The sequence below is a fragment of the Electrona antarctica genome, assembly GCF_951216825.1.
Source record: "Electrona antarctica genome assembly, chromosome: 11".
Classification (NCBI taxonomy): Eukaryota; Metazoa; Chordata; class Actinopteri; order Myctophiformes; family Myctophidae; genus Electrona; species Electrona antarctica.
The window spans coordinates 38,476,784-38,502,070 of record NC_136792.1 but is presented as its reverse complement, the minus strand read 5'-3'; the positions used below and the strand labels follow the sequence as shown (position 1 = coordinate 38,502,070).

General features: G+C 43.3%; 1 protein-coding gene across 3 annotated transcripts in view; it reads left to right on the top strand.

The window, feature by feature from the left end:
- Nucleotides 1–25,287, top strand: part of mark4b (MAP/microtubule affinity-regulating kinase 4b) — a 72,730-nt gene that overhangs the window by 41,613 nt on the left and 5,830 nt on the right. The window contains exons 4-16 of one of the 3 annotated variants that reach the window (XM_079513397.1): nt 963–1,011; nt 1,243–1,308; nt 2,137–2,207; nt 2,461–2,517; nt 3,131–3,367; nt 5,619–5,738; nt 6,140–6,239; nt 6,901–7,010; nt 8,689–8,899; nt 9,560–9,786; nt 12,835–12,938; nt 15,321–15,605; nt 23,367–23,411. In XM_079513397.1, the coding sequence (XP_079369523.1) occupies nt 963–1,011; nt 1,243–1,308; nt 2,137–2,207; nt 2,461–2,517; nt 3,131–3,367; nt 5,619–5,738; nt 6,140–6,239; nt 6,901–7,010; nt 8,689–8,899; nt 9,560–9,786; nt 12,835–12,938; nt 15,321–15,605; nt 23,367–23,411 (1,682 nt within the window). Of the gene's footprint in view, nt 1–962; nt 1,012–1,242; nt 1,309–2,136; nt 2,208–2,460; nt 2,518–3,130; nt 3,368–5,618; nt 5,739–6,139; nt 6,240–6,900; nt 7,011–8,688; nt 8,900–9,559; nt 9,793–12,834; nt 12,939–15,320; nt 15,606–23,366; nt 23,412–25,287 lie in introns of all 3 variants that reach the window. The other 2 variants (XM_079513396.1, XM_079513398.1) reach the window with 2 other exon arrangements.

Sequence of the window (25,287 nt, the reverse complement as noted above, 5' to 3'; positions counted from 1 at the left end):
TATGATGGCATTTTAAAATTAAAACATATGTGCCCTAAATGTAAGTGGGCTGGTGGTGGGGCGGGGGGTGTAAATTAGAAGGAGGGTAGTATGCCTCCCCCTGGCCAGCCGGGGCGCCTGATGGAGTGGAAAGGAACTGGTTGGAATAACGTGTTCCTTCCACACGCTACGTCCAACCAGGGAAACTCCCCCCTGTCAGGTGTAAAGGAGCGACTTGGACACTCATGCATGAAGTAAGCATGAGTTCAAGTCCGTTGCTCTCCCCAGTTTGGCGGAGGGTGTGTAGAGCCCAGCATCACATTAGATAATTGACACAGGGGTGGAAAAATGGGTTACAAAATCGTGGGATAAAAATTATATAAAAAAAAAGGAGGGTAGTGGATAAAGGCAGCAGAGGAGAGGAACAAGGTGTATGGTGGTTTTATGTGCCAGACTTGGGGTCAGTTATTGTTACAATCAATGTTCGGTCACTGAGTTCAAGATGTGAAATTGCACTCATACATTGATGTTTGTAAACCGGATGTGTATATTTGACTTATTTTATTTGAGTGACTAGAAGGTGAATTGAGCCTAGCCCTATGTGGCAGCTGATCCGCATGGTGTGATGGATGGGCAAATGCTGTGGCAACTCGCAAACAAATTGAATTCTGTCTCTCCATCTCACATGCGTGCACACACACACACACACACACACTCTCTCTATTAGTGTCCTGTACTGTGCCGTATTGTACCTGTGCTGTCACAGTCCCATACGTGTATGTTGTTCCATAATGCCATCCACAGCCTTTGGTTTCGTATGGGCTCATAGAGATTTGCGTCATTCATTGTACTTTTTTTTCTACCCATAAAATAGATGCATATTATGTGATATCATATAATATACTCTGAGATGCAATGTTAGTGTGTGATTTACGTCAATGTTGCAGTGCTAGCATTCACCATCTCATTTTCTATGGTTTCAGCTCTTTCGAGAGGTACGCATCATGAAGGGCCTAAACCACCCCAACATAGGTGAGCTACTGTGTCTGTCTGTCTGTCTGTCTTCTATTGTCAAACTGGGAGTGTTTATGTCCTTTGTACAAGGTATTCCTGTACTTCTCATTATGTGGACATAAATACACATTTCAAGTGTGTGTGTGTGTGTGCTCTGTTTGTTGGCTGTCTGTGTATATGTGTCTGTAGTGTACTGGACACCATTATACCTCTATATGTTATATACTATATCCTCTTTGTCTGTTACAGTGCACCTGTTTGAGGTGATTGAAACAGAAAAGACTCTCTACCTGGTCATGGAGTACGCCAGTGGAGGTGAGTGATACCATCATCATCGCTTTCTCTTTTCGTCTAATGGTTCAAACTTCAGACCAAAGATTTGCAGATCTGAAAGTGAATCTGTGAGCTTGTGTTTACCATGGAATCTTCCCTTTCAATCACTATTCACTTCGTGCCGAGCTATGAGCTTGTAGATCTGCTATTTTGGGGAACATTGTGATAATGTGTGCAAATCTTTTGCTTCTGGAGGTCCCTGGCATAAAATAATGTATTTTTGAGATGGCTGTCCGCAGCCAAATTACATATAATCTGGGGGGGTCCTTGACATGAAGATTGAGAAGTGTATATAGTGTGTACATTTTCTGAATGTATTGTAAGTGAGCATTCACCCTTAGATCCTCTACGTCTCTCTGCTGTTCCATGATTTCCATCCCTCTCTCCCTTTTCCCATGCTCCTCACCTCCTCTATTTTTACCATTCGACATCTTTGTTTTTCTTTCTTTTCTGCCCTTCATCCCTAATCCCCCTCCCCCCATACCGTCTCTCTCTGTGGTCTATGAGCTCTCGTCTGTGTCTGTTCAGTCCTAATAAGGAGGAGCTAGCCGGTAACTCTGCTGAACTTGACCTCAGCCACTCGTTCCACTATTTGTGCTCTTCATCAAGAAGCGCACTCACTCACACACACACTCACACACACACACACGCGCGCACACACAATACATGCGTCATGCGTGCATACACACATAAGAATGTTTATTCATTTCAGGCAGATACTTTAATTTTTTACTCTCATACCAGAGAACAATGATATGAAAACCTCACCAGGCAAGAGTGTGTGTCTCACCACTTTGGTCTGTCTTGCAGGGGAAGTGTTCGACTACCTCGTGTCTCATGGTAGAATGAAGGAGAAGGAGGCCAGAGCCAAGTTCAGACAGGTCAGTTTTAAAGCTCTGAAGCAGTGTGGCGCCCCCTGTGGACATGCAATATATACCAAATACTGTGGATGTCATATTTGCAATATTGAATCATTTGTTTCCCGCTAATTGCCTGTGTGGTATGTTGTGGTGATTTTATTTTTGTTTTGTTTTGACTGTAAATGCAAATGAAATTTATATAATAAAGATATTTACTTTATTTACATAGCAATTTGCTGGAAACATTTAGTTTGTTTTGCTTAATTCTTTCTAGATTGTATCGGCAGTCCACTACTGTCATCAGAAGAACATTGTTCATAGAGACTTGAAGGTAAATGTGGGATTCTGATCACACTTGGGTGAAATAGCATTTGTCAGTAATTGTTGGTGTTTGTTTTAAGTTAAATTGTCAATCACAGCTAAGTTTGTCTTTCAAATGCTTTATTAACAATGGAAGACGGGTGGAAGGATTTGAATAGCAACGTACCTAAAGTTATTGTGACTGTTATTTACTATGGTGTGTATCTTTCAACCTCATCTCTTAAAACCTTCAATCTGGGGAAGTATCTACTGTATGTTATTTTAGATAGATATCTCTGCTGTCAGGGAGAAACCACCTAACTCCAAAATATTAATTTTTCAGGAAATGAAAGTTTTCTATAGATGCTTTAGCAGACAGTTTGAGGGTCCAATGGAATTAGGAGGTTTTGTCCAAAGCGCTTTTTAATACTTTTTATTGGTTCAATATTTTTTTAACCAACACACAGACATAACGGGTGTTAAATAGCATTGATTAATGACAAAAAAAAGCTCAAACATGGGAGTTAGGTGCTTTCCTCCCGACCGCAACGAATATAGCAACAAATAGTTTTGGATTTAGATGGCATTTTTAGAATGGACTAAGAGAATTATTCAACAACTGCCTTCACACGCGTCTTCTGCAGGCGGAGAACTTGCTACTCGATGCCGACGCCAACATCAAGATAGCCGACTTTGGCTTCAGTAACGAGTTCACCATGGGAAGCAAGCTGGACACCTTCTGTGGCTCCCCTCCCTACGCTGCCCCGGAGCTCTTCCAGGGGAAGAAGTACGACGGCCCCGAGGTGGACATCTGGAGCCTGGGGGTCATCCTGTACACGCTGGTCAGCGGCTCGCTGCCGTTTGACGGACAGAACCTTAAGGTGGGTGCGAGGACATGGGTGGAGGAGGTGTTGGGTCGTTCTCAATCTGTGGGCCGGCAGGTGCCCACTGTTGGACCGCAAGGGTATTGCAAAGTGGTCCCCCAAATAATTGGCAAAACACAAGATTTTGATGATAATATATATATAACATTGATATTAAAAAGTAATACTTAAAATATACTATGTTCTATTGATGCACGGTGGAACACAATCGATTGATTCATCATTAAAATAAACATGCTGTGAAAATACACGCAGTCGACTCCACACATGACTAGTACTTAAGTGATCAGATCTGGGTGGACAGCAAATGCTTTCAATATTTTTCAGTTGGCCCTGATCTAGAAAAGGCCACTGCCAATGTTCCCACTAACGTGCCCATGTGCGCACGCGCACTGCTCAGGAGTGTGCCGCGCAGAACACATCTATGTAGTGCACATTCATAGTTTTGTGTATTTTAGTTGCAAACTGGTTTGATTATTTTTTTGTTCTCTGTCTGCTTGCCTACCCCCGTTTTGCATAGACCAGACATCTTCATTTTAATTAATTGCGCGCACACACACACACTGTAAACAGAGAGAGCTTAGCCCACATGCTGCCACCCGATCGGACCTGCTGAAGAATGTTTCCCATCACCTAAAACACTTCCCTTTGTTTTGTCCAATGCGCAACAGCGTGGCTACGCCTGTATCAAAGCAAACACGTGTACTTTTGCGTCACGTATGGAAAGCGTCTGAAAAATACCATCTTCTATCTACCGCCTGAGGGCGAGAAACGACCTCTTTAGGGCGAGGTCGCACGCATCCGCCTGGGTGACAGCATGGGGGCATGCATTTCCAAGTAGGCCAGTGCCCAATGGGCACCGCTCTAGTATAATTAAAGACACGCATGGTTCCCCTGTGTACAGCAGAGATAACACGCTCCAGGTACAAACTAAAAACTGCACCATTTCCACTATGAAGCTGGACATTCACTTTCTATTTATGTTGACTGTAGCTATCTCCAGAGTCCTGCAATGTCCAACAATGAAGGAGAGAGAATCTCCTCTCTCATTAGTCCACATCCCTACAAAGCTAAGCCTAAATGTATGTTATTCAATATATTATTTTAGGGCCAATTATAGGCTGTTTCCATGGATTTAGATTTACCCAGTGATTCTCAACTGTTTTACTTTCAAGCAGCCCAAATTTGATAGAAATTAGCCTAGGCCATTTGATATGATTTTCATCTCTGTGACCCCAATCTACATGGTCAAAAGCCAGTGTTAATTTAACTCAAATGGTAGTCCTATCAAATGCTCACATCATACATACTGTTACTGTACATGCATATATTATTGTTATTAGCCTACTGTTCTACTGGGCCTACTGTTCACCTATTCATCGTAATGCCTGTGACTTCTTAGACCTTCGTTAGACATCTGTCAACGTCTATGTCAGTATGTCTACATGGGTTCACATATAATACTGAATAATAATGCATATAGCCTACAGTTTATTAAAAGTAATCTAACCGCAGTGTACATGTGCACTCATCATATGTTGCTCAGCATTTCTCAAGGTACGCTCAGAAGGTTGGAGTGTTTGCTCAGACCGTTGAAAAATTATTAGAGGGAACATTGGCCACTGGTATGGAGTCTGTATAGTAAAGAAGGCTGGCAGGATAGATTGTGATTCCAGTGATTTGAGGTCTCGAGTTTCCCACTGCCCCCTTATCCCATTTAGGCCTGACGTCTGAAAGAATATATATTCAAAGATTTGTGCCACGTTTTTACGATTTTTCAAAAATAGCAGACCTACAAGCTCGTAGCGCGCCACTCGGTGGCGCGCTATGAGCTTGTAGATCTGCTATTTTTGAATATCTAAAGTATAACATAATGCTTAGTTAAAACACCAAAATGGGTTCCCCTGGGCACAATCAGAGTTTGAAGATTCGGTTACATTATTAACCTGGTTCCAGTTTGAACGGTCACATTCTGAATTCAAAACGCACCCCCCTGGGTTCCCGCTGGCCTAGTGGTCCAGGCACATACCACATAGAGTATAGGTGCATGCCCTGACAGTGTGTCGCGGGTTCGAATCCCGAGCCCGACGACCTTTGCTGTGTGTCATTCCCAGTCTCTCTCTCTCTCCCCGTTTCCTGTCTGTCTTCACTATATCCTATCAATAAAGACAGAAAAGCCCCAAAAATATAATTAAAAAAAGAAAACTCACCCCGCTTTTCTTATTAATGTGTGTTGGTGTGTGTTTAGGAACTACGGGAGCGTGTTCTGCGAGGGAAATACCGCGTGCCCTTCTACATGTCCACAGACTGTGAGGGGATCCTACGGCGATTCCTGGTGCTCAACCCCACCAAACGCTGCACCCTGGAGGTGAGGGGCACTACATATACGTACACATAAATATGAAGGCTTCCTTATAAAGAAAATAAAGAACATGTTTTGGAAAAGCGATTATAATATGAAATTCATTGGTAGATTAAAATACGGATGATTCAATTATTTTCTAAATCATTTTGTCAACACTGGCTGTGAGGTGTTGTTTCAAATTTGTTTATTCAAGGTGGTTTATACTTTTCTCTTATATTACAAGTGACAAATAGTTGTTGGATATTTGCGCATGAAAGTTTATGTACACTATTGGTGTATACAGTACAACTATTTTCAAAATATGTAGTTGATGACATTTTAACCTGTCTCCCCTTCATGCCTGTATTTAATCTGGCACGTTGTGATTAAACCTTACTGTCCTTCATCCTGTGTCTTCTCTTCAGCAAATTATGAAGGACAAGTGGATAAATGTAGGCTATGACGGAGAGGACCTTAAGCCCCATGCAGAGCCCGTGGAAGACCACAATGATGCCAGCCGCATTGGTGAGGAACACTGCAATTCCCAGAATGCAATAGGTTCCCATGTTGTTTCACTAGCTCATGTTAAAGGCCTGTGTATTATAAATCATGCAGACTTTTGGAATAGCAGCATTCCAGCGCATGTTTCTTTTCTTTCCATTTAAACTATTGTACACATTAACCCATTTTGGGGCGGGAACCCCTTTTGGTGTTAGCATTATGTTATGCTTTAGCTATTGAAAAATAGCAGATCTACAAGCTCATAGCGCGCCACCGAGTGGCGCGCTAGGAGCTTGTAGGTCTGCTATTTTTGAAACATCGAAGAACCAATGACATAAACATAGCATTTTCAGAAAACTGTCAGGATGTAGAAGAATTTTAGAATCTGATCTCAGGTCAAAATGGGTTAACATATGTTGTTATTATATGTTTATACATATACATGTATATCATATTTACATGTAGGACCCTTGCACACAGCACTTTCAAAAGCACCTCTAAGTGAGGAACAACATATTTTCAGATGGGGGTCCGGGGCCAAATACAGATAATTCTGGAGGTCCTTGACATGGAAAAGGTTGAGCACCACTGACATGACATGGGGGTTTCAGAAAACCGTTAGGATTGTAGAATCGTCCTGTGGTCTAAATGGGTTAATCATGTCTGTTGTGTCTCTCCACTCCAGATATCATGGTTGGCATGGGCTACACCAGAGATGACATCAACGACGCCCTGACTACTCAGAAATACAACGAGGTCACCGCCACATACCTGCTGCTTGGGCGCAAGAATGAGGTCAGATATTCAGTCTTATTGGCTTGTTATTGGTCCTCACGTTTCACCACTGTGTCTCTTTGGTTTGGTCTGTGTCCACTATAAAGTCTTTGTTAACCGCCACAGTGCCATCTGGTGGTTGGCTCAGATTTGTTTGAAAGCCGATTTGGCCTGAAACTGCGAGGAAGTAAAAATCCGCTATGCAACATCATGTCCCGCGGTTGTCATTTAATCCACCCATAACATACTTTTTGTAAGCGAGGATCATATCGTTGAAACTTTAGAGAAATTAACCGCAAATCAAGCTTGTTTTGACCCAAAAAGAAAAATCAGAGATTCTAAAAACTGCTTCGCCATTGATAGCATAAGACCAGCGGATTTTCCATTTCCGTTTTTTCTTCTTCACCGGAACCGGAGTGTTATGAGCGTGTACAGGACACAGTTGTGAACCGTAATCAATTGTTATTAAAAGTGAGGATTAAAGGAGAATTCCGGACTGATCATTTTCTTACCTTAGGTACAGGTGAAAAATTGCACTGCAGCTCTGTGTGCTCTGGGTCTTACGCTAAATCGCTTATTTTGAACATATTCTACATTTATTTTTTCCTCTACACATGTCTTTCAAAATGACCAGATAAGCTCCACAGTGTTTTGTCCCAAATGGGCTGCCGTAAAAACACAAACTAGCGTAAGACCCAGCGTGCTTGCTCTGAGCTGCTGTGCGCTCTGGTTGGAGTTGTGTAATGTTTCACCTGTACCACTCGTTATTGGATATATCAGTATATCAGATTACGGTTAGAAAATGGTTATTCTGGAATTCTCCTTTAGCTCTTAGTGTACAAACAGTTAAATACTCTGAGAGTGTGGATAAATTAGCAGTTGTACTGTGTGGGAAAAAATGTGAAAATACAATGAGTTTGATTTGATGAGTTGCTCTCAGTGTCTAATAAATATGTTTATATGTCATTGGTCGTTTAATGAAATTAGGCCAAACAATTATTTTGGTGTAATATTAGGATTCGATTCAATCTCTTTAACATTGCAAACAATCCCACTGAGAACATAAACGTATCTTTTAGATGAGAACCTTGTGTTGTGTGTACACTGTCAACCTGCCACATCAGATTTCAGATATTTCAAATAAAATAGAACATGGTATTGGTAACATAAAGCAAAAAGAAAGACATTACTGAAAGGTGTGGAAATAGCCTCAGTCTTTCATTGGAACACACATGTGGGCATTCACCGTAATGTCCTTGGTATGTGTTCGCATGTTGGCTCCAGCAATTTTCAAATTCTTCTCTACTTCAAGGTTCGAGGTTGGGCTTTATTGTTACGTTGTTATGTTGTTATAAACGTGCATAATTATGAGCTTGGTATACACCACAGACATTGTTTTTTCAGTAGCTGATACATTACTTTATTTTATGTCGCTTGTCTCTTTAAATAAGTCGTACTGGAGGTGGAAACCCAATTTGTTGAAGCCTAGTACGTAATATGAATGTAAATTCATAAATATATTTTAAAACATTTTTACACCATGTTGTGATCGGTCGTATACCCTTCTGTTCTGAAGAGCCGATGACAGCTTTCTGTTTCAAAGTTTACGAGGTGGAATTTCATTCTGGAAGAGAACGGTCTGGCTGGAGAGACTTGACTAGAGTGTTGTATTTAACGTCTCTGTCTGTCTCTCTCTCAGACGGAGACTGGCACAGAGTCTCGGACAGCCAGCAGTCTGAGTTTGGCCAGGGTCCGACCAGGCACCATCACCAACGGAACCAGCAAACACTCCACTTCCTCCTCCTCCTCCTCCGGTCCCTCCTCCGCCCACAAGACGACGACGCAGCGTAGCAGCACTAGCAGCACTAGCAGCTCAACGTATCAGCGCCAGAGACGACACTCTGACTTCTGTAAGAACATCAAGCCTGAATTAAACGTAGTTTCCCGCCAGTGTTGTGCTCTGAAAATGCCAGCTCTGCAAGCTCACAACAGACAACACCTCACATTGCGATGAGTTTGCCTCTTGCTGTTGTCCGTTTGTGGTGAATGCTGAAATGTAAACTGACCGTGATTAGGTCAAGTTACGCAATCTGGTGGGAACCCATCAAAAAATAAATAATAATAATAATTTGAGCTCATCCAGTGCCACCGGGTGAACACCAGTTTTGGCCCTCGTTGCCACCGAAGCCCATTATAAATAAAAGAAAGAAAATGTAATTCTATTGTGCATGTAATGTGCATGTCATCACCTGACATGCAGATTAGAGCAATTTTCAAAATATGGATTAAAAAAAAAGAGAATATTCAAAAAAAAAATATATTTGCTTTTCAAAAAGGCGTCAAAGGCGCCAATGGCACTCGCGGCCACCAGGGGCAGGCGTCCAAAGGCGTCCTGTGGCACTGAGACAGTTAATCTGTTTTGAGAGATTACTTACTAAGTACTGTACTTTTGCTGTCTTTCTTTTTATATCTTTCTATCTTTTCTTGTCATTTTCACCATCTCTTTTTTTATTGTTCTCTTCTCGATCTGTGCCCCCACTACTCTCACTCTTTCCGGCTGTCCCTCTCAGGTGGTCCTTCGTTGCCAGGGACGACCCACCCAAAGCGTAGTCCCAGTGGAGTTGGTGAGGCGGCAGGGCTGAAAGAGGAACGCACGTCCACGTCCATCCGAAAGGCGAGCACCAACGCGGTTGGCTCCCGTAGCATCCCGCCCCCCTCCAGTCCCATGGTTAGCTCCGCCCACAATCCAAATAAGTCAGAGATCCCTGACCGCCGAAAAGAAATTAACTCGACGACGGTAAGTGTGAGTATATATATATTTACCATTTTTATCCAAATCCAAAAAAACTTGCGTCACCAGGATTTTCCAAACAGCGATGAAATGTTGACTCGGTTGAATGAATATATCAAGGATTCGTCAGCGACACGTCACTGACTGTGGTTTATAAACAGCTTCGAGTCAGTGATACTTCCGTGTTGCATAGCTTAACAGTGACATCACTGTTGAGTTGAATCCTTGTTATCTTTACCGTTCACATGTATTCAGCGAGCAGCAGCATAACAACAACAAGCTGTAGCCTTTTGTCACGCTCGTGCTAATGACACAAAACACCGCCCTGGGGACCCCCACACAGAGTTGCACCAATCACTTCACACGGGTGTGATTTAAAAAATATATCCTTGTTGATATAACGCCATTTAGGTCAATGATTTAACACTATGTTGATATAATAATATAGCAGCGGGTAGGCACGTTGGTACGATGATGCGCGACCGCGACGCACAATCCACCCCCTCCCTCCCCATGCCGGTCTGTGAACATTTTATGAAGTGTCAGCCGGTCCGTGGTAATAGAAAGGTTGGGAACCCCTGCACTACTAGAGCATACAGTAGGCAACCCCTGCACTACTAGAGCATACAGTAGGCAACCCCTGCACTACTAGAGCATACAGTAGGCAACCCCTGCACTACTAGAGCATACAGTAGGCAACCCCTGCACTACTAGAGCATACAGTAGGCAACCCCTGCACTACTAGAGCATAAAGTAGGCAACCCCTGCACTACTAGAGCATACAGTAGGCAACACCTGCACTACTAGAGCATACAGTAGGCAACCCCTGCACTACTAGAGCATACAGTAGTGTAGTGGGAACCTTAACTCATAATCAAAGTGTAATGAAGTCGAAGTCCAGAACCAAATAAAGGTTTAAAAGTGTTGGGAACACAATCACGGATTTAATCAAGAGCGCTCCTGGAGACTGCCATCCACACGAATGTATCATGACATCTCCCAATCACAGGTTGACACCCTCTCTTATACAGTTCGAGAGTTCTCAAAATAAGAAACACATGGTTGGAAAAGAACAGGACACTCCTTTAACACATGACTTTATATGGTCTTTTCCAGTCTGCTAGAATTCACACAAATAGGCTTTTGACTGCTGGTAACAGGTGGAAGATGGCTTCCTGTTCTACCTCTGTGAGCAGTTGCCTTACATGGATTGAAATGTCATTTTCCCATTACAGTAGGCAACCCCTGCACTACTAGAGCATACAGTAGGCAACCCCTGCACTACTAGAGCATACAGTAGGCAACCCCTGCACTACTAGAGCATACAGTAGGCAACCCCTGCACTACTAGAGCATACAGTAGGCAACCCCTGCACTACTAGAGCATACAGTAGGCAACCCCTGCACTACTAGAGCATACAGTAGGCAACCCCTGCACTACTAGAGCATAAAGTAGGCAACCCCTGCACTACTAGAGCATACAGTAGGCAACCCCTGCACTACTAGAGCATAAAGTAGGCAACCCCTGCACTACTAGAGCATACAGTAGGCAACCCCTGCACTACTAGAGCATACAGTAGGCAACCCCTGCACTACTAGAGCATAAAGTAGGCAACCCCTGCACTACTGGAGCATAAAGTAGGCAACCCCTGCACTACTAGAGCATAAAGTAGGCAACCCCTGCACTACTGGAGCATAAAGTAGGCAACCCCTGCACTACTAGAGCATAACGTAGGCAACCCCTGCACTACTAGAGCATAACGTAGGCAACCCCTGCACTACTAGAGCATAAAGTAGGCAACCCCTGCACTACTAGAGCATAACGTAGGCAACCCCTGCACTACTAGAGCATAAAGTAGGCAACCCCTGCACTACTAGAGCATAATGTAGGCAACCTCTGCACTAGAGCATACAGTAAACATTCTGCTCACATATAACTCACTCACTCAGAAGCTCACTGACACACACATACTAAAATACTTTCACTCTGTCCTCTCTCGCCCTCTTTTGTGCGCGCACACACACACACACACACACACACACACACACACACACACACACACACACACACACACTGCCTTAATAATACACAGATTCATAAAGAGACATAATCCAGACAGTGAATATGAATGGAGTTCACCGCTAGTCAAATTAACATTTTGACATAGCAGTTACACAATAAATGGAGTCTGACATACGGCAGATTAACCCCAGATTACCTCTTTTAATGAGATGCATGGTGAACAGATATGAGCAGACATTACACCACATGGGGTCAAATGATATTTTCATATTATTTTATAATTTTGGAACACCGGGTCAGAACAACTTTGTGCCAGTAGTGAGGCTGGTAAAATAAACACCTAGAGACATAAAACACTGCTGCTTGTTATATCATCATATGTGAAACCCTCCAGTTAACCTTGCAAAAACATGCCTACTCTGCTCCAGACTTTTACGTGCTACTCTGTTTCTTGTTTGCAATGTGAATACTAATATTTTGAGAGATGATTGGCGTTTCCTGTTTCCTGTTCTCCCCCCCCCACACTATGCGTGTGACATCATCATCATACCGGAAGTTATGCAGGATTGCCTACTGAGTGGCAAAAAACTACTTTCTGGCCTTGACAGCCAATACATCCAAACAGAAAAGTCGTATTTGATTGAATTAAATGATTCAATTTGACTCGATCTGCCATTCACTTTATACCCTCTATTACACAGAGAGGGTATAAAGTGAGCCTTGCATTTTTGTGTCACATTCCTAAGCCAATAATCTGATGACCGGGTGGCTGCGGATGGACTCCGCTGGTCATCAAATTGTTGGTTTAGGAATGCGATTAAAAACAAAAATAAATCTCCATGAATTAAAGGCTTCGTGAGGTGTGTAATTGATAAGAAATAAGTTTAACATTAAACATAAGTGAACAACTCCTTTAAGTCAACCAGTATGAGCTGTTGATTGGTTAGCAATTTAGCATTAAACTGAATTGATCTGTAACAATGGGATTTGCTGACGGTAATTGCTAAAAGTTTCAATTTTTGTGTCTTCCAGAACAATATCCCAGCCAGTGCCATGACTCGACGGAACACCTATGTGTGCACGGACCGATCCAGTACAGACCGACACTCACTACTACAGAATGGCAAAGAGAATAGGTGTGTGTGTGTGTGTGTGTGTGTGAGGGGGGGGGGGGGGTCTGCTTGTTATCTCCATCTCTTTACCTCTCATTCTCTCTGTTATGCTTACTTCTGTCTGCCTCTGTCAGTGTTCATTGTAGCTGGTCTGTGTTCTCTCTCTGCTAATCCTGTCTGTTGGAGGGTTGAACCAGAATGTCAAGTCACCTCCAGTTTTGCGTCCCTGCAGAGATGTGGGTGGGTGGGGGGGGGGGGTGCACACTTAACTTCACAGTAGGAAACGGATGAGGTGATGAGGCAGGATTTGGGGCTGCTGGGGCTTGCAGGAGGGAGTGAGAGAAAGGACAGGGAAAAAGGTCAAGCGAGGTAGGGGGAAGATTAAAAACAAAAACGGAGAGGGGTTGAGCGAGCAAGGGAGGAATAGAGTGCAGAGCTTGATAGACTTTGTTGTTCATGGTGTCACGCACCGAAAATAGATCTACAAGACACGTTAAAGCGCAACCAAGTATAAGGCCTGGGACCGCTGGTGGGCCGTGAGGGTATTGCAAGTGGGCACGCAAATAATTGGTAAAATGCAAGATTTTAATGATAATATAATATTAAAACAGTGTAATATAATATTAGAGATGCAAATAAATAAGAAATCTTACTAAAAAATAAACCTTACTTCATTTGATTGGTTGTTAAAATTAACATGCTCCGAAAGTGCAGTGTGATCCGTTTAACCGGTTTTAAATCCATTTCATACTTAAAACTAATTTTCAGAAATTGCGAAAAATAGATTTGCCTCTTTGCTTATGGGGATTCCCTGGCACAAAATATTTTTGAGATGGGGGGGGGGGGGGGGATTTTTTTGTAATTAAAATTACAAAAGTGATTCACAAAAGTTTGAGAATCACTGCGGTACTGGACATGCAAAACATGAATGAATGAATGATTCACAAAAGTTTGAGAATCACTGCGGTACTGGACATGCAAAACATGAATGAATTCCATCATAAGCAGAAGGTACAGTACACTCTCCTCTCCTCAGTGTGCTGAGCTCGTGTTCTGCAGTAGTCCTCGTTCCCAGTTGAAGTTAACTGATTTAGCTCTGCAGCGGCTGCACATCAACGTAACCCACCTAATGGCTCTGGCCCTCTTGAACTCTGTGTGCGTGGGTGTTATCTAGAGCGTTATGGAAAGCAGCCCCCGGCCCGCGTGCGTGCGTGCGTGCGTGCGTGCGTGCGTGCGTGCGTGCGTGCGTGCGCGCGCGTGTGTGTGTGTGTGTGTGTGTGTGTCACACATGTCCCCACAAGTCCAGAACCAGCACAAAAGCCTTTGCCCGGGTCTGGACCTGATCATCCCTATATCTCCATATATGGAGCTAAAAGGGACACAGACATAACTGGGTGGGTAGTGCATTTTCAACTTGCATCGTTCCAAGTAGGCCAGTGCCCAACGGACACTGCTCTAGTAGTAGTAAAATAACTGTACTGTAGGATGGTAATGTAAACGGTAAAATCCTGAGTGTTTAAAATAACACTCAGAATTTGACAGTATGAACGGTTTCGGCTTCAGAGAGCTCTGACAATGACAACATTCTGGGTCATTCGGCGGACAATAGAAATGAGCTGCTGGCCACGTCTGGAGGGCTGTCCTCTGTCTCACTACTAGCTGTTGCTTTTCATTACATCTCTCTCCCTCACCCCAGGCCCCCTCTGCATTATATTCCTGGGTCTTTCCATCCAGCCAGTGTTCTCCTTTCTCTTGACCTCTCTCAGACAGTCAGACTGGTTTAATTAATTTGTGTTTTTCAAGGAGGAAATGTCTCTTTCCCCTTGTCACATTTCTTTGTGTCACAATTCTTTGGTTCCCCTATGCTATGCTTGCCTTCCCTTCTCTGCCCTTGTCATTTATTTCAAGTCATTTATTTATGCTATGGCACTCTGGACCAGTGCCGGTCGGTCACCCTCTAACCATCCATCACATCAAATGGGCCTGGCTTTACCAGACGCACAATATTGAGTGTTGAATGTCAATATGTGGACTGATATGTATAGTGTACACTATTATGGACAGTCACATAATGCACTGTATGTCAAGGTCCCTTTGTCCTTCGCTTGTCGTGTGTGTGTGGGTGGGTTGGGGGGGGTGTTCGGTGTGTGTCTCTATACCGAATGAAAGAGGTTCATACCTGTCTGGCATTGTCTCTAGACATGTTGACATGCAAGCCTCTATAAAAATATAAATATCGTATCGGGAAAAATCGATATCGGCAGATACTCAAAATCAGAATCGGATCAAGAGCAATATAAAATGTGGGACGTCCCTACTTTCTGTATGAAATGGGATATATACAGTTAAACTTGCCCTGCCAGTTGCAGCATTCTTCATTTTTATGCCTGTGTCTGTCCCCTCTAGCTCCATGTCCCACCGCCTCCCGCCCGCCTCCCCCTCTACGCACAGCATCGCCGGGGCCTCGGGGGTGTCGTCCTCCGCCTCGGCGCCTTCCTCCCGCCTCACGCGGGGAACCACCGTGAGGAGCACCTTCCACGGCGGACAGATCCGTGACCGGCGGTCCACGGCCTCGTCCCACGGCCCACCCACCTCTCCCACCCTGTCCCACGACGCCAGTCCGCTGCCCCACGCCAGGACCCGCGCCACCACCAACCTGTTCAGCAAGCTCACCTCCAAGCTGACCCGCAGGTAAGAGGAGAGGCTGGGTAGAAGGGGGACGAGATGGCAGTGCTGCAGAGCATGTTTTGACTTATTTTGTCTTATTTTAGCTGGTTCACGTGTCATTTTCTGATTTGGTGGCTTTGGTCGTGGTGGAGCAGCTAGTGAGGCAGATAAAATAGAATGGAGAGCGGGGGAGATAAAAAATAAAAATAAAACATTGCTCAGCCACAACCTCTACTATGTTGTGGTGTGTTTAAAAGATGAATTTCATTAAATGAGACCCATGCTATGGTTGTGATGGCTAGAGAGTTTTATGAATGGGAACAGAAAGAGATGATAGGAGTGTTCTCACCCTACGTACATGATTCATATTCACTGTTGGATAGTTGTAGTTAGTTCAGAGGCCAAATATTAAGGTGTTTGTTCGCCTAGTTGTTACAGCATATTCACAGCCTCATGACTGGAGCCTGACCCCTAATCTTATTTCTCAATTGACCATATTCACACAATGACCATTTTGTTCATACTTTAACAAATTTAGTCAATACGGGTATGTTGATATTATGGTCTATTAAGGTGTTTAAGGGAAAGCCTATATCTACTCTTGCAGCCTCTTCACAACTTTCTTTCCTTAACATTGTACTAACCTACCAGGCTTCCTTCTCTAATTATTAACCTTTTACAGGCTTCAACCCCCTCCTTCACTACACATTTCCTTCCTAACTGTCTATTTAGAAGACCTGTGTCAAATAGTATGTACAAATATTTAACGTTGATCGCATTCGTCTGCTTGAAGTCCTAGATGGATGGGGTCTACCATTATAGACCAATGCGATGAGAATCAGTATGTTAGATTGTAACATACTGATTCTCATCGTATTGGTCTATGATGGTCACGAGACATGCCCAAAGCATTCCCGGGGGTCCCCAGCTAAACATGGTTGAGAACCCCTGTGTCAGAAGTTCAGAACAACAGAGAAGTACTGGTGATGCAATTTCATGTACTTTCGGTGACTTGACAGCTTAGCTTACACTGTCAAATCTTGAGTATTCATTTAACTTGAGTGTGTACAAAGGTATGGATCCATTTGGTTCCATTTGTACATTCTCCGAAAAATGGGCCAGGTAGCTTATTTTGGGCCAGCAAAGTTTGGAATTGTGGATTTCGTTCAAAACGAGCTGCTCCTGCAAACGTTGAAAGACAATTTTAGACAATCAGGATGTTATATGAAAAATCAGCCAGATCCGTCTTGATCACATGACTGTAGAGATACTGTGTACCGATTTTTTGCAACGTTTAGACAATATCAGGCGTCTCTGCCACGCCTTCGGCCTGGCGGAGACAATGAGCACTCCTAAATGTATAGTGTACATGACGCAATCGATTGCCCCACCCCTCTGGTACTCCAAGCAGATTATAACAAAACAAACTGTACCCAACAATAATTTGCAAATACTGTTGGACTCAGGCATGCTGTCCATTGATCTTAAACTGGGCTGTTTATTGGAGCTTTACATGTTTGTTTCTTTCTTTCTTTCTTGCTTTAACTCTTTTGCTTTTCCGTGCTGATCACCTGCCAATCTTTTGTCCTTCCTTTTCTTGTTTCCATCTGTTTTTGTTTCCATCTATATTCTGTCATTACTTTATTCTGACCTCTTCATCTTTCTCTATCCTCACTGTCTTTCACCATTCTCCCATCTCTCTCTCTCTCTCTCTCGTTCCTCTGTCGTCGCTAATCGTTGTATGTTTTCCATTCTTCTCATCTTCATTTCCCTCTCTTCTTCCTCTCTCTCTTCCTAGGGTCACTCTTGACCCCTCTAAGCGTCAGAGCTCAACTAAGTCCATCTCGGGCTGCACCCTCCCTCAGGGGACAAAAACAGTTAGTAAGTCTTCCTTTCCGCTGTTTTCTGGCTGCTTCTGTCTGTCACTCTGTCAGTTGTTCTGTCTGTTGTTCTGTCTGTTTGTCTGTGCCTGCCTGCCTGTCTGTCTGTCTGTCCACCGTCTGCCTGACTGCAGTGCCCTGTCATCCCTCCTCCCACATCGGCTTCCTGTCGTGACAGTATGTCTCTCCCATTGGTTGTCTGTCTCAGCTGACTGACTAGGCTCCGTGCTGTATCTCCTCCTAGAGGCTGTAGGTGGAACAGCAGCATTACCTGGTAAAAAGACAAAATAACAGATGGACAACAGACAACAAAGGGCGGGCATGGTTCATCATCTGATATTGGATTTGCTTTTATTTGTAGTAATTAAGGCAATATTAGATCTCTGACTGTAATTCTGAGATGTAGGACAATGTAGGACGAAGAAGAACACAATTATCAGCCTAAACAAAATTACGTAATTTTAATTGATTTAAGTGCATTACATTTTATTGAATGGATGTACATTAGCTAATGTAGACGGTAATGGGCCTCTTTGAGACATACGCACACACACACACACGCACGCACACACACACACACACACTATTCTCAGCATGGAGAACATCAGCACAAGGTTAAAACTGAATAACAGAGTGCAATCAGGGTAATAAAGTAATACATCTTTTCGGAAAAGTGCATTAAAATTTGACTTGTCCGTTGGACAAGTGACTCTTGGTTTCATGTTTTTTTTGTGGCACTCCTAGTGGCCAACAATATTGTCTGGCATTATTGTCTGGCGTTCCTAATAATCACCTTTTCTGTGTATTTTGAATACATGAAATGTATGTAAGATCAGACATTCTAGGGCTATTAACTTGTAAACTGAGAATATTCATCTAATGTTCAAACATGTATTCACCAAAACCAACTTACAGTTAGGCTAGTTGATTTAAAATGTATTTGTGTGTGCTCGTGCTCAGGATAAGTTACTTTTGTGCCCGGACAAGTGAATGGGAAATGTACTTGTGCCTCAAAAAGTTCATGTCAAGCCCTGGCAATAGACCACAGTGTACAATATTTTAAATGGATTCGAGTGCATTAGGTTTTATTGAACGGATGAACGGTTGAACGGAAGTACATTAGCTGATGTAGGCATTCATGCAGCTCTCGTACACACAGTTCTCGTACACACAGCTCTCGTACACACAGTTCTGAGTTGAGTGTTGCTCTGCTCGCCTCCTGGAGTCCGAGGGTTCACTGCAACCATGCATCACTATGAGTCATGTAAACACTAAACAGTACAAAGTATATACAGTGTTCAAATAAATAGGCTTATGGCTTATATGGTTAATTCATAATATCCCTTGGTAAATTTTGGTCCCAAGACTCATGTAGCGTAGTGAAAGTCGTCAGCCCATTTGAAAATATCTTGTGCCAGGGACCTCCCAGATTCCCCCAGATCTTATTCAGATCTAGAAGCTCACAGCGCGTCACATCGTGAGTGATTTAGTTATAGGGTTGAATAGGTTAAACTGATTGTAATGCTATATTGACTCATTTTGCCGTGGATCCACTGGAACCCCTTCAAGGAACCCTGGGGGTCCCTGGACCCCATTGGTATACCACTGCTCTATACCGTACTGGAAGGATTCACTGACTGTGTATGCTTTGTTTGACTAGTAAACATATGACTTGCTACTCTTATTCATCTGCGTACCTTCGCACCTAATGTCGGACACTGAGGCTCTGCATTCTTTGGAGCAAAGTACTTCCAAGCATTACCATTAACATTGCCCTAAGATCACCTTTGGCGTAAGTAGGGCAGACACATCATTCTGGCCACTCAAGCATGTTTCTTTACTCGGTCATCAGAGTTCAGCACAAGCTCTGTAGTCTAGTCTGTTGGTGGGAAGATCCACAGTCTGCTGAAGTTATCCTGACTTGACACGCTAAGCATCATTGACATGTTAAATCAGGATTAGTTATGTAACCCAAGGATTTTTCTGCTTCTTAAAGAGGAATCTTACTCGAATTATCTCTCTCTCTTACTCAAATTCTCTCTCTCTTACTTGAATTATTTTGTCTCTCCTCTCTCTCTCTCTCTCTCTCTCTCTCTCTCTCTCTCTCTCTCTCTCTCTCTCTCTCTCTAGAAAGCATATGTCCTTTTATGCTCTCAAGAAGCGAAACCTTGGGGGCAGAATACAGCACAAAGAGTATACCTACTGACTGTAATATATTTGTGCACATACTGTACTGTATGTATGCACACACAACCTACATACATACTGTAGTTCATTGTTCACTGATGCTATGGTCAAAGGTCTGGCAAAGATGCATAGTTTACTTGTCTCAAAGAAAACATGTACACTGTACATGAAACGAATAGAGCGATGAAGGCTACTTGCACGTACAGTACAATCGGTAGCTTGAACTTTATCGTTGCTGTCGGGCAGAAACCTCTTATGTCAATATATATATTTTTTGTTTTTTCTGCAGACATTGTTGTACAATATTGAGTGTCACTCAAAATGAGTGAGAATAGCTGATCTCAAAGTTCATTTGTTGATCTGCTATGTTCACTATTTTAAAATATTTTAAAATAATAAAGGAACGGTTTTGGACATACAAGGTTTCCACCCAACCGCAACGATACAGTTTACTCCCCCTTGATGAAAGACATAACCTCACTAAAGACCCAAACCATAACTGTAATATCCCGGGGGCTAATTTAACCCTGAGAGTGTACCGATGGACATGACATTTACAAGAGATTTCCTTTTTCAAAGACAGGAGTTAAATCTGATCTACTTTGTCTGTGTACCACCTAAAATATCTCTATTGGTGGTAGTCCCTTATTAATCCCAAGGGGGGAATTCATTTTCACCTTGACCCAGATGAGGGCTGTTCAGATGGTCAGCTCTCGGGGGGAACGGTTAGGGGCTAAGGGTCTTGCTCCAGGACCCTTCAGCACAACATACGGTATACCTGGCAGACCTGGGGGGTACCAGACTTTAATCTACTCACTCATCTATAGCCGTCCCTTATTGCTTCCGGATTAAGATTTCCCAATGTGTCACAATCTGTCAATGAAACTTTTACATCTCCCTCTCAGGCCAGAAACATAATGGTAATAATAATAAACATAATGGTAATAATAATACACATAATGGTTGCTTGAGTGGCTGAAACCAATGCTATTAATTGTTGCAGAATGCATAAAATAGGGACACCCGCTTGAAAGTGGTTAAAATCTAAGACGTCACAGTAACAATGACCCCTGGTGGTAGGTTGCAGGTAATGCATTATATTGTGTCTAAAACGATACCTTGGGTGGGTCGGCAACTTGGCATTGTAGTCTAGTTGGAAAACACATATTGAAGTTGAACCCTTTGATCTAATAAAGTAGCCAAACCATGAGAACATCATTTTTTTGTAATTTATTTTCCCAACAATTTAGAGTAGACAATTATTTTTTTCTCCTAATTTGCTTATTCCAATTAATTTGTCCCGAGTGTTGCCACTGCGGTTGTACCCTACTAGCCTCTGTACCCAGGCTTTTGTTTTGGTTCGCATTTGGCTCAAAAAGAAAAGTCTGGGGAAACGCATTGGAAGATATGGAATACAGTAGGAGGCCCAATTCCTTGTATTTTGCTAACCAATAACCAACCAATAACCACATTTGGTGATGTTAGTGTTCTCTGATGTTTGGTGAAGCGGTTTGACCAGAAATCTCACAGACTGGGCCAGGTGCTACATACTAATTCCTACACGGGTTGTGCTTATAACCACGAGGTTATGGTTAGGTTTAGGTATCAATCACAGCGCGTCGACTGCACAACCCGTGTAGGCTTTGGTATGTCGCGGGCAAGGCTGGTACCCTACTGGCCTCCACCAAGAGGATGTAGCGCCTCCTCCGTCCTCCTAGCATTCAACACCCCCTGCTGACAGACAGGTGCTGCCCCAGCCAGTAGGGACATGCAGTGACAAAGATCGCCCGCTGTGCCCGCTGTCCCACCCCTGAACACGGCCAATTGTGTTCGTGAAGAAGCTTGGCTAAACCGGTGGCAACGTGGTTGGATTAGATTCTAATCGACATTAGGACACCTAGACTCCACTGTGGTACATGGTGTACAAGTTTTTTTTGGTACATGGTGTACAAGTTATTTTTAAATGGGGTGACTACAAACATTGGAATTTAAAGCTCATGTCTTATATCTCACATTGCCCTAAACAAGACAAGGCTGGGCACAGTTTGAACGCCCTTGTTATGGAAGTCTTTGTCTGACAATAGAGAAATGCCATTCTAGAGTTGCTGTAGTTCATTAATTTACAGAATGGTGTCATTGGAGCAAGGAAGCTTCTAGGCTTCCAGACAGCCTCTAGTCTCCATCCCCTACATATTCTAGGCTTCCAGACAGCCTCTAGTCTCCATCCCCTACATATTCTAGGCTTCCAGACAGCCTCTAGTCTCCATCCCCTACATATTCTAGGCTTCCAGACAGCCTCTAGTCTCCATCCCCTACATATTCTAGGCTTCCAGACAGCCTCTAGTCTCCATCCCCTACATATGCTAGGCTTCCAGACAGCCTCTAGTCTCCATCCCCTACATATGCTAGGCTTCCAGACAGCCTCTAGTCTCCATCCCCTACATATGCTAGGCTTCCAGACAGCCTCTAGTCTCCATCCCCTACATATGCTAGGCTTCCAGACAGCCTCTAGTCTCCATCCCCTACATATTCTAGGCTTCCAGACAGCCTCTAGTCTCCATCCCCTACATATTCTAGGCTTCCAGACAGCCTCTAGTCTCCATCCCCTACATATTCTAGGCTTCCAGACAGCCTCTAGCCTCCATCCCCTACATATTCTAGTCTTCCAGACAGCCTCTAGTCTCCACCCCCTACATATTCTAGGCTTCCAGACAGCCTCTAGTCTCCACCCCCTACATATTCTAGGCTTCCAGACAGCCTCTAGTCTCCACCCCCTACATATTCTAGGCTTCCAGACAGCCTCTAGTCTCCATCCCCTACATATTCTAGGCTTCCATGCAGCCTCTAGTCTCCATCCCCTACATATTCTAGGCTTCCATGCAGCCTCTAGTCTCCACCCCCTACATATTCTAGGCTTCCAGACAGCCTCTAGTCTCCACCCCCTACATATTCTAGGCTTCCAGACAGCCTCTAGTCTCCATCCCCTACATATTCTAGGCTTCCAGACAGCCTCTAGTCTCCATCCCCTACATATTCTAGGCTTCCATGCAGCCTCTAGTCTCCACCCCCTACATATTCTAGGCTTCCATGCAGCCTCTAGTCTCCACCCCCTACATATTCTAGGCTTCCATGCAGCCTCTAGTCTCCACCCCCTACATATTCTAGGCTTCCAGACAGCCTCTAGTCTCCACCCCCTACATATTCTAGGCTTCCAGACAGCCTCTAGTCTCCATCCCCTACATATTCTAGGCTTCCAGACAGCCTCTAGTCTCCATCCCCTACATATTCTAGGCTTCCATGCAGCCTCTAGTCTCCACCCCCTACATATTCTAGGCTTCCAGACAGCCTCTAGTCTCCATCCCCTACACATTCTAGGCTTCCAGACAGCCTCTAGTCTCCATCCCCTACATATTCTAGCATCACATACCTTCTTCATTCACACGTCCTTTTGTTTAACCCTTTCCTTTCCGTTCTGTTCTGTTTTGTTGGTGGTTCCCATATCCTCTGTTTCCGTGTCCATTCGGTATTGTAAGCGTAGGTTGGTGATGATCCATCTGTGATTTGAAGTTTGCATTTATATCGTGGTGTCCTGTGTTGTGATTGGGTGATTGACTGATGTGGCCTTGCTGCTGATTGGAGCATTGATACAGGATGTGGTCTGTAGCGTGCTGTGATTGGCTGATTTATTCCTAACGTGTGCCTTTGTCTCCCTCTTGAGGGTCACAGACGAACCTGAGAGACTCAGCAGATCTCCGGTCACAAGGTGAGTTTTTATACTTGCTACTATAATACGTTTTTTGTACATTAACATTTCATGGGATTGAGAAAACAGCCAGGACTCTGTCCTTTTCACATGGACTTATTTTTGCCTCACCCAGGACACGTTTGAACCTAATCGGTTGAGGAAGACCTATTGGCTTAGAACGTGTCCGTTGCAGTGCTTTCTCTTAAATACATCCACACAGAACTTAAATATTACCTTGTGATAAAGTGACACAATTCTTATTCAGAACGCAATTTTACTGCATATAAAGGCATCAACCTGTATGAATGAGGCATCAAATATATACGGGTACATTTTTGGTTCTATTTGTATTCTCTTGAGCTGAATTCCAATACCCAAAATCTCCACTCGATGACTCGCACTCGGTCACTCCAGCATGGTGGTGTCATTGTGAAATTGTAGCCTGGATCCAGCCCATAGACTCCGCTCAATTTCTGAGTGGACTGCGTCTCTTCAAGAAGCTTCAGAGTCAGATAATCAGGCTAGTGAAATTGGTGACTTGCTGTAATATGTGACAATCTTGTAGAAATCACAATGTCGGAACGTAAATCATTGTGGTTTGTTTATGAGCAGAGTTCAACCTAGCGGTATTTTGGCCACATGTCTCTGCTGTCGGGAAGAAACCACCTAACTCCAAAATGTTCATTTATCAGGAAATGAATAAAACAGTTTATTTTGAAAACAGCTCAATACTGCCTCATTAAAGTTGGTGTTGTTTGTGACTTTATATATTGTCAATTAATGAGGGGGAGAGGTGGTGGAGTTAGTTGCTTTAGCAGACAGTTTGGGGGTCCAATGGAGTTAAGAGCTTTTTAGTATTAATTGGTTCAATATTTTCTAACCAACAGACGTAAAGGGTGTTCAATAGCACTGATTTATGCAGAAAAATCTCAAAAATTGAGTTAGGTGGTGGTTTCCTCCCGACAGCAACGATGTTTAAACACCTCTGTAATCAAATCAAATGTAAGTTATGTGAAGTGCACAAGATGGTCACATATTTCAGCAGGTCACCAATTTCACCGTAACACTGCGATGTTGGAGTGGCCGAGATTTGGGGTATTGGAATTTGGCTTCAGAGTTAACCCATTTTGGGTGGGATGTAGAAGACATTTTTAGAATCTGATCTCAGGTCAAAATGGGTTAAGTTATCTCTCAGGATTTTACTGTGTGTCTGCCCTCCTCCCAGCCACGGCTGTGACCCAGGCTCTAGCTTCATCTCAGTATCATGATAAAACCAGCAGGTAAAACAACAGCATGAATGGACTAGCTCCGCACCATGATGCTAGCTATAGTTGATGAGTGTGATGTCAGTCCTACTGTAGATGATAGACAGTAAACATGGACCCATACATTTGACTGTGTAGACGTGGTGCCCTGTGGTAGATGATGCCTGTGATTGCAATGTGTCCAGAATTAACTTGTGTTTAATAATAACAACTTCGTCCCTTGATGTACGTTTGCCCCTGTTCACCTTCATTTGTACCCTACTCCTCGTGGGTTGTTTACATGTAGAATAGAAAGGTGAGTTGACAAAGTCAATCTTGTGTCTGCTGATCGATGTGATGTGAAACTATCAGAATCAGAAGCCTTTATTTGCGGTAGTAAACAGTAATATAACAGTAATATAGTAATATATTGTGTGTGATCATAAGTAAGAGACAGAACAATTACCACCAAACTGTAATATAGCTGATTGAGTATCCTTACCCAAAGTTTAATTGTCTTCAGTAAATACAGCACAGAGAGTGTTAATAATATTGTCTATCACTTTGCATAACTATTCACAGAAAACGGGTACAATTTTAATTGTCATGACTTTCAGGGTCACAGTGATGAATCCCTGACCATTTATCGA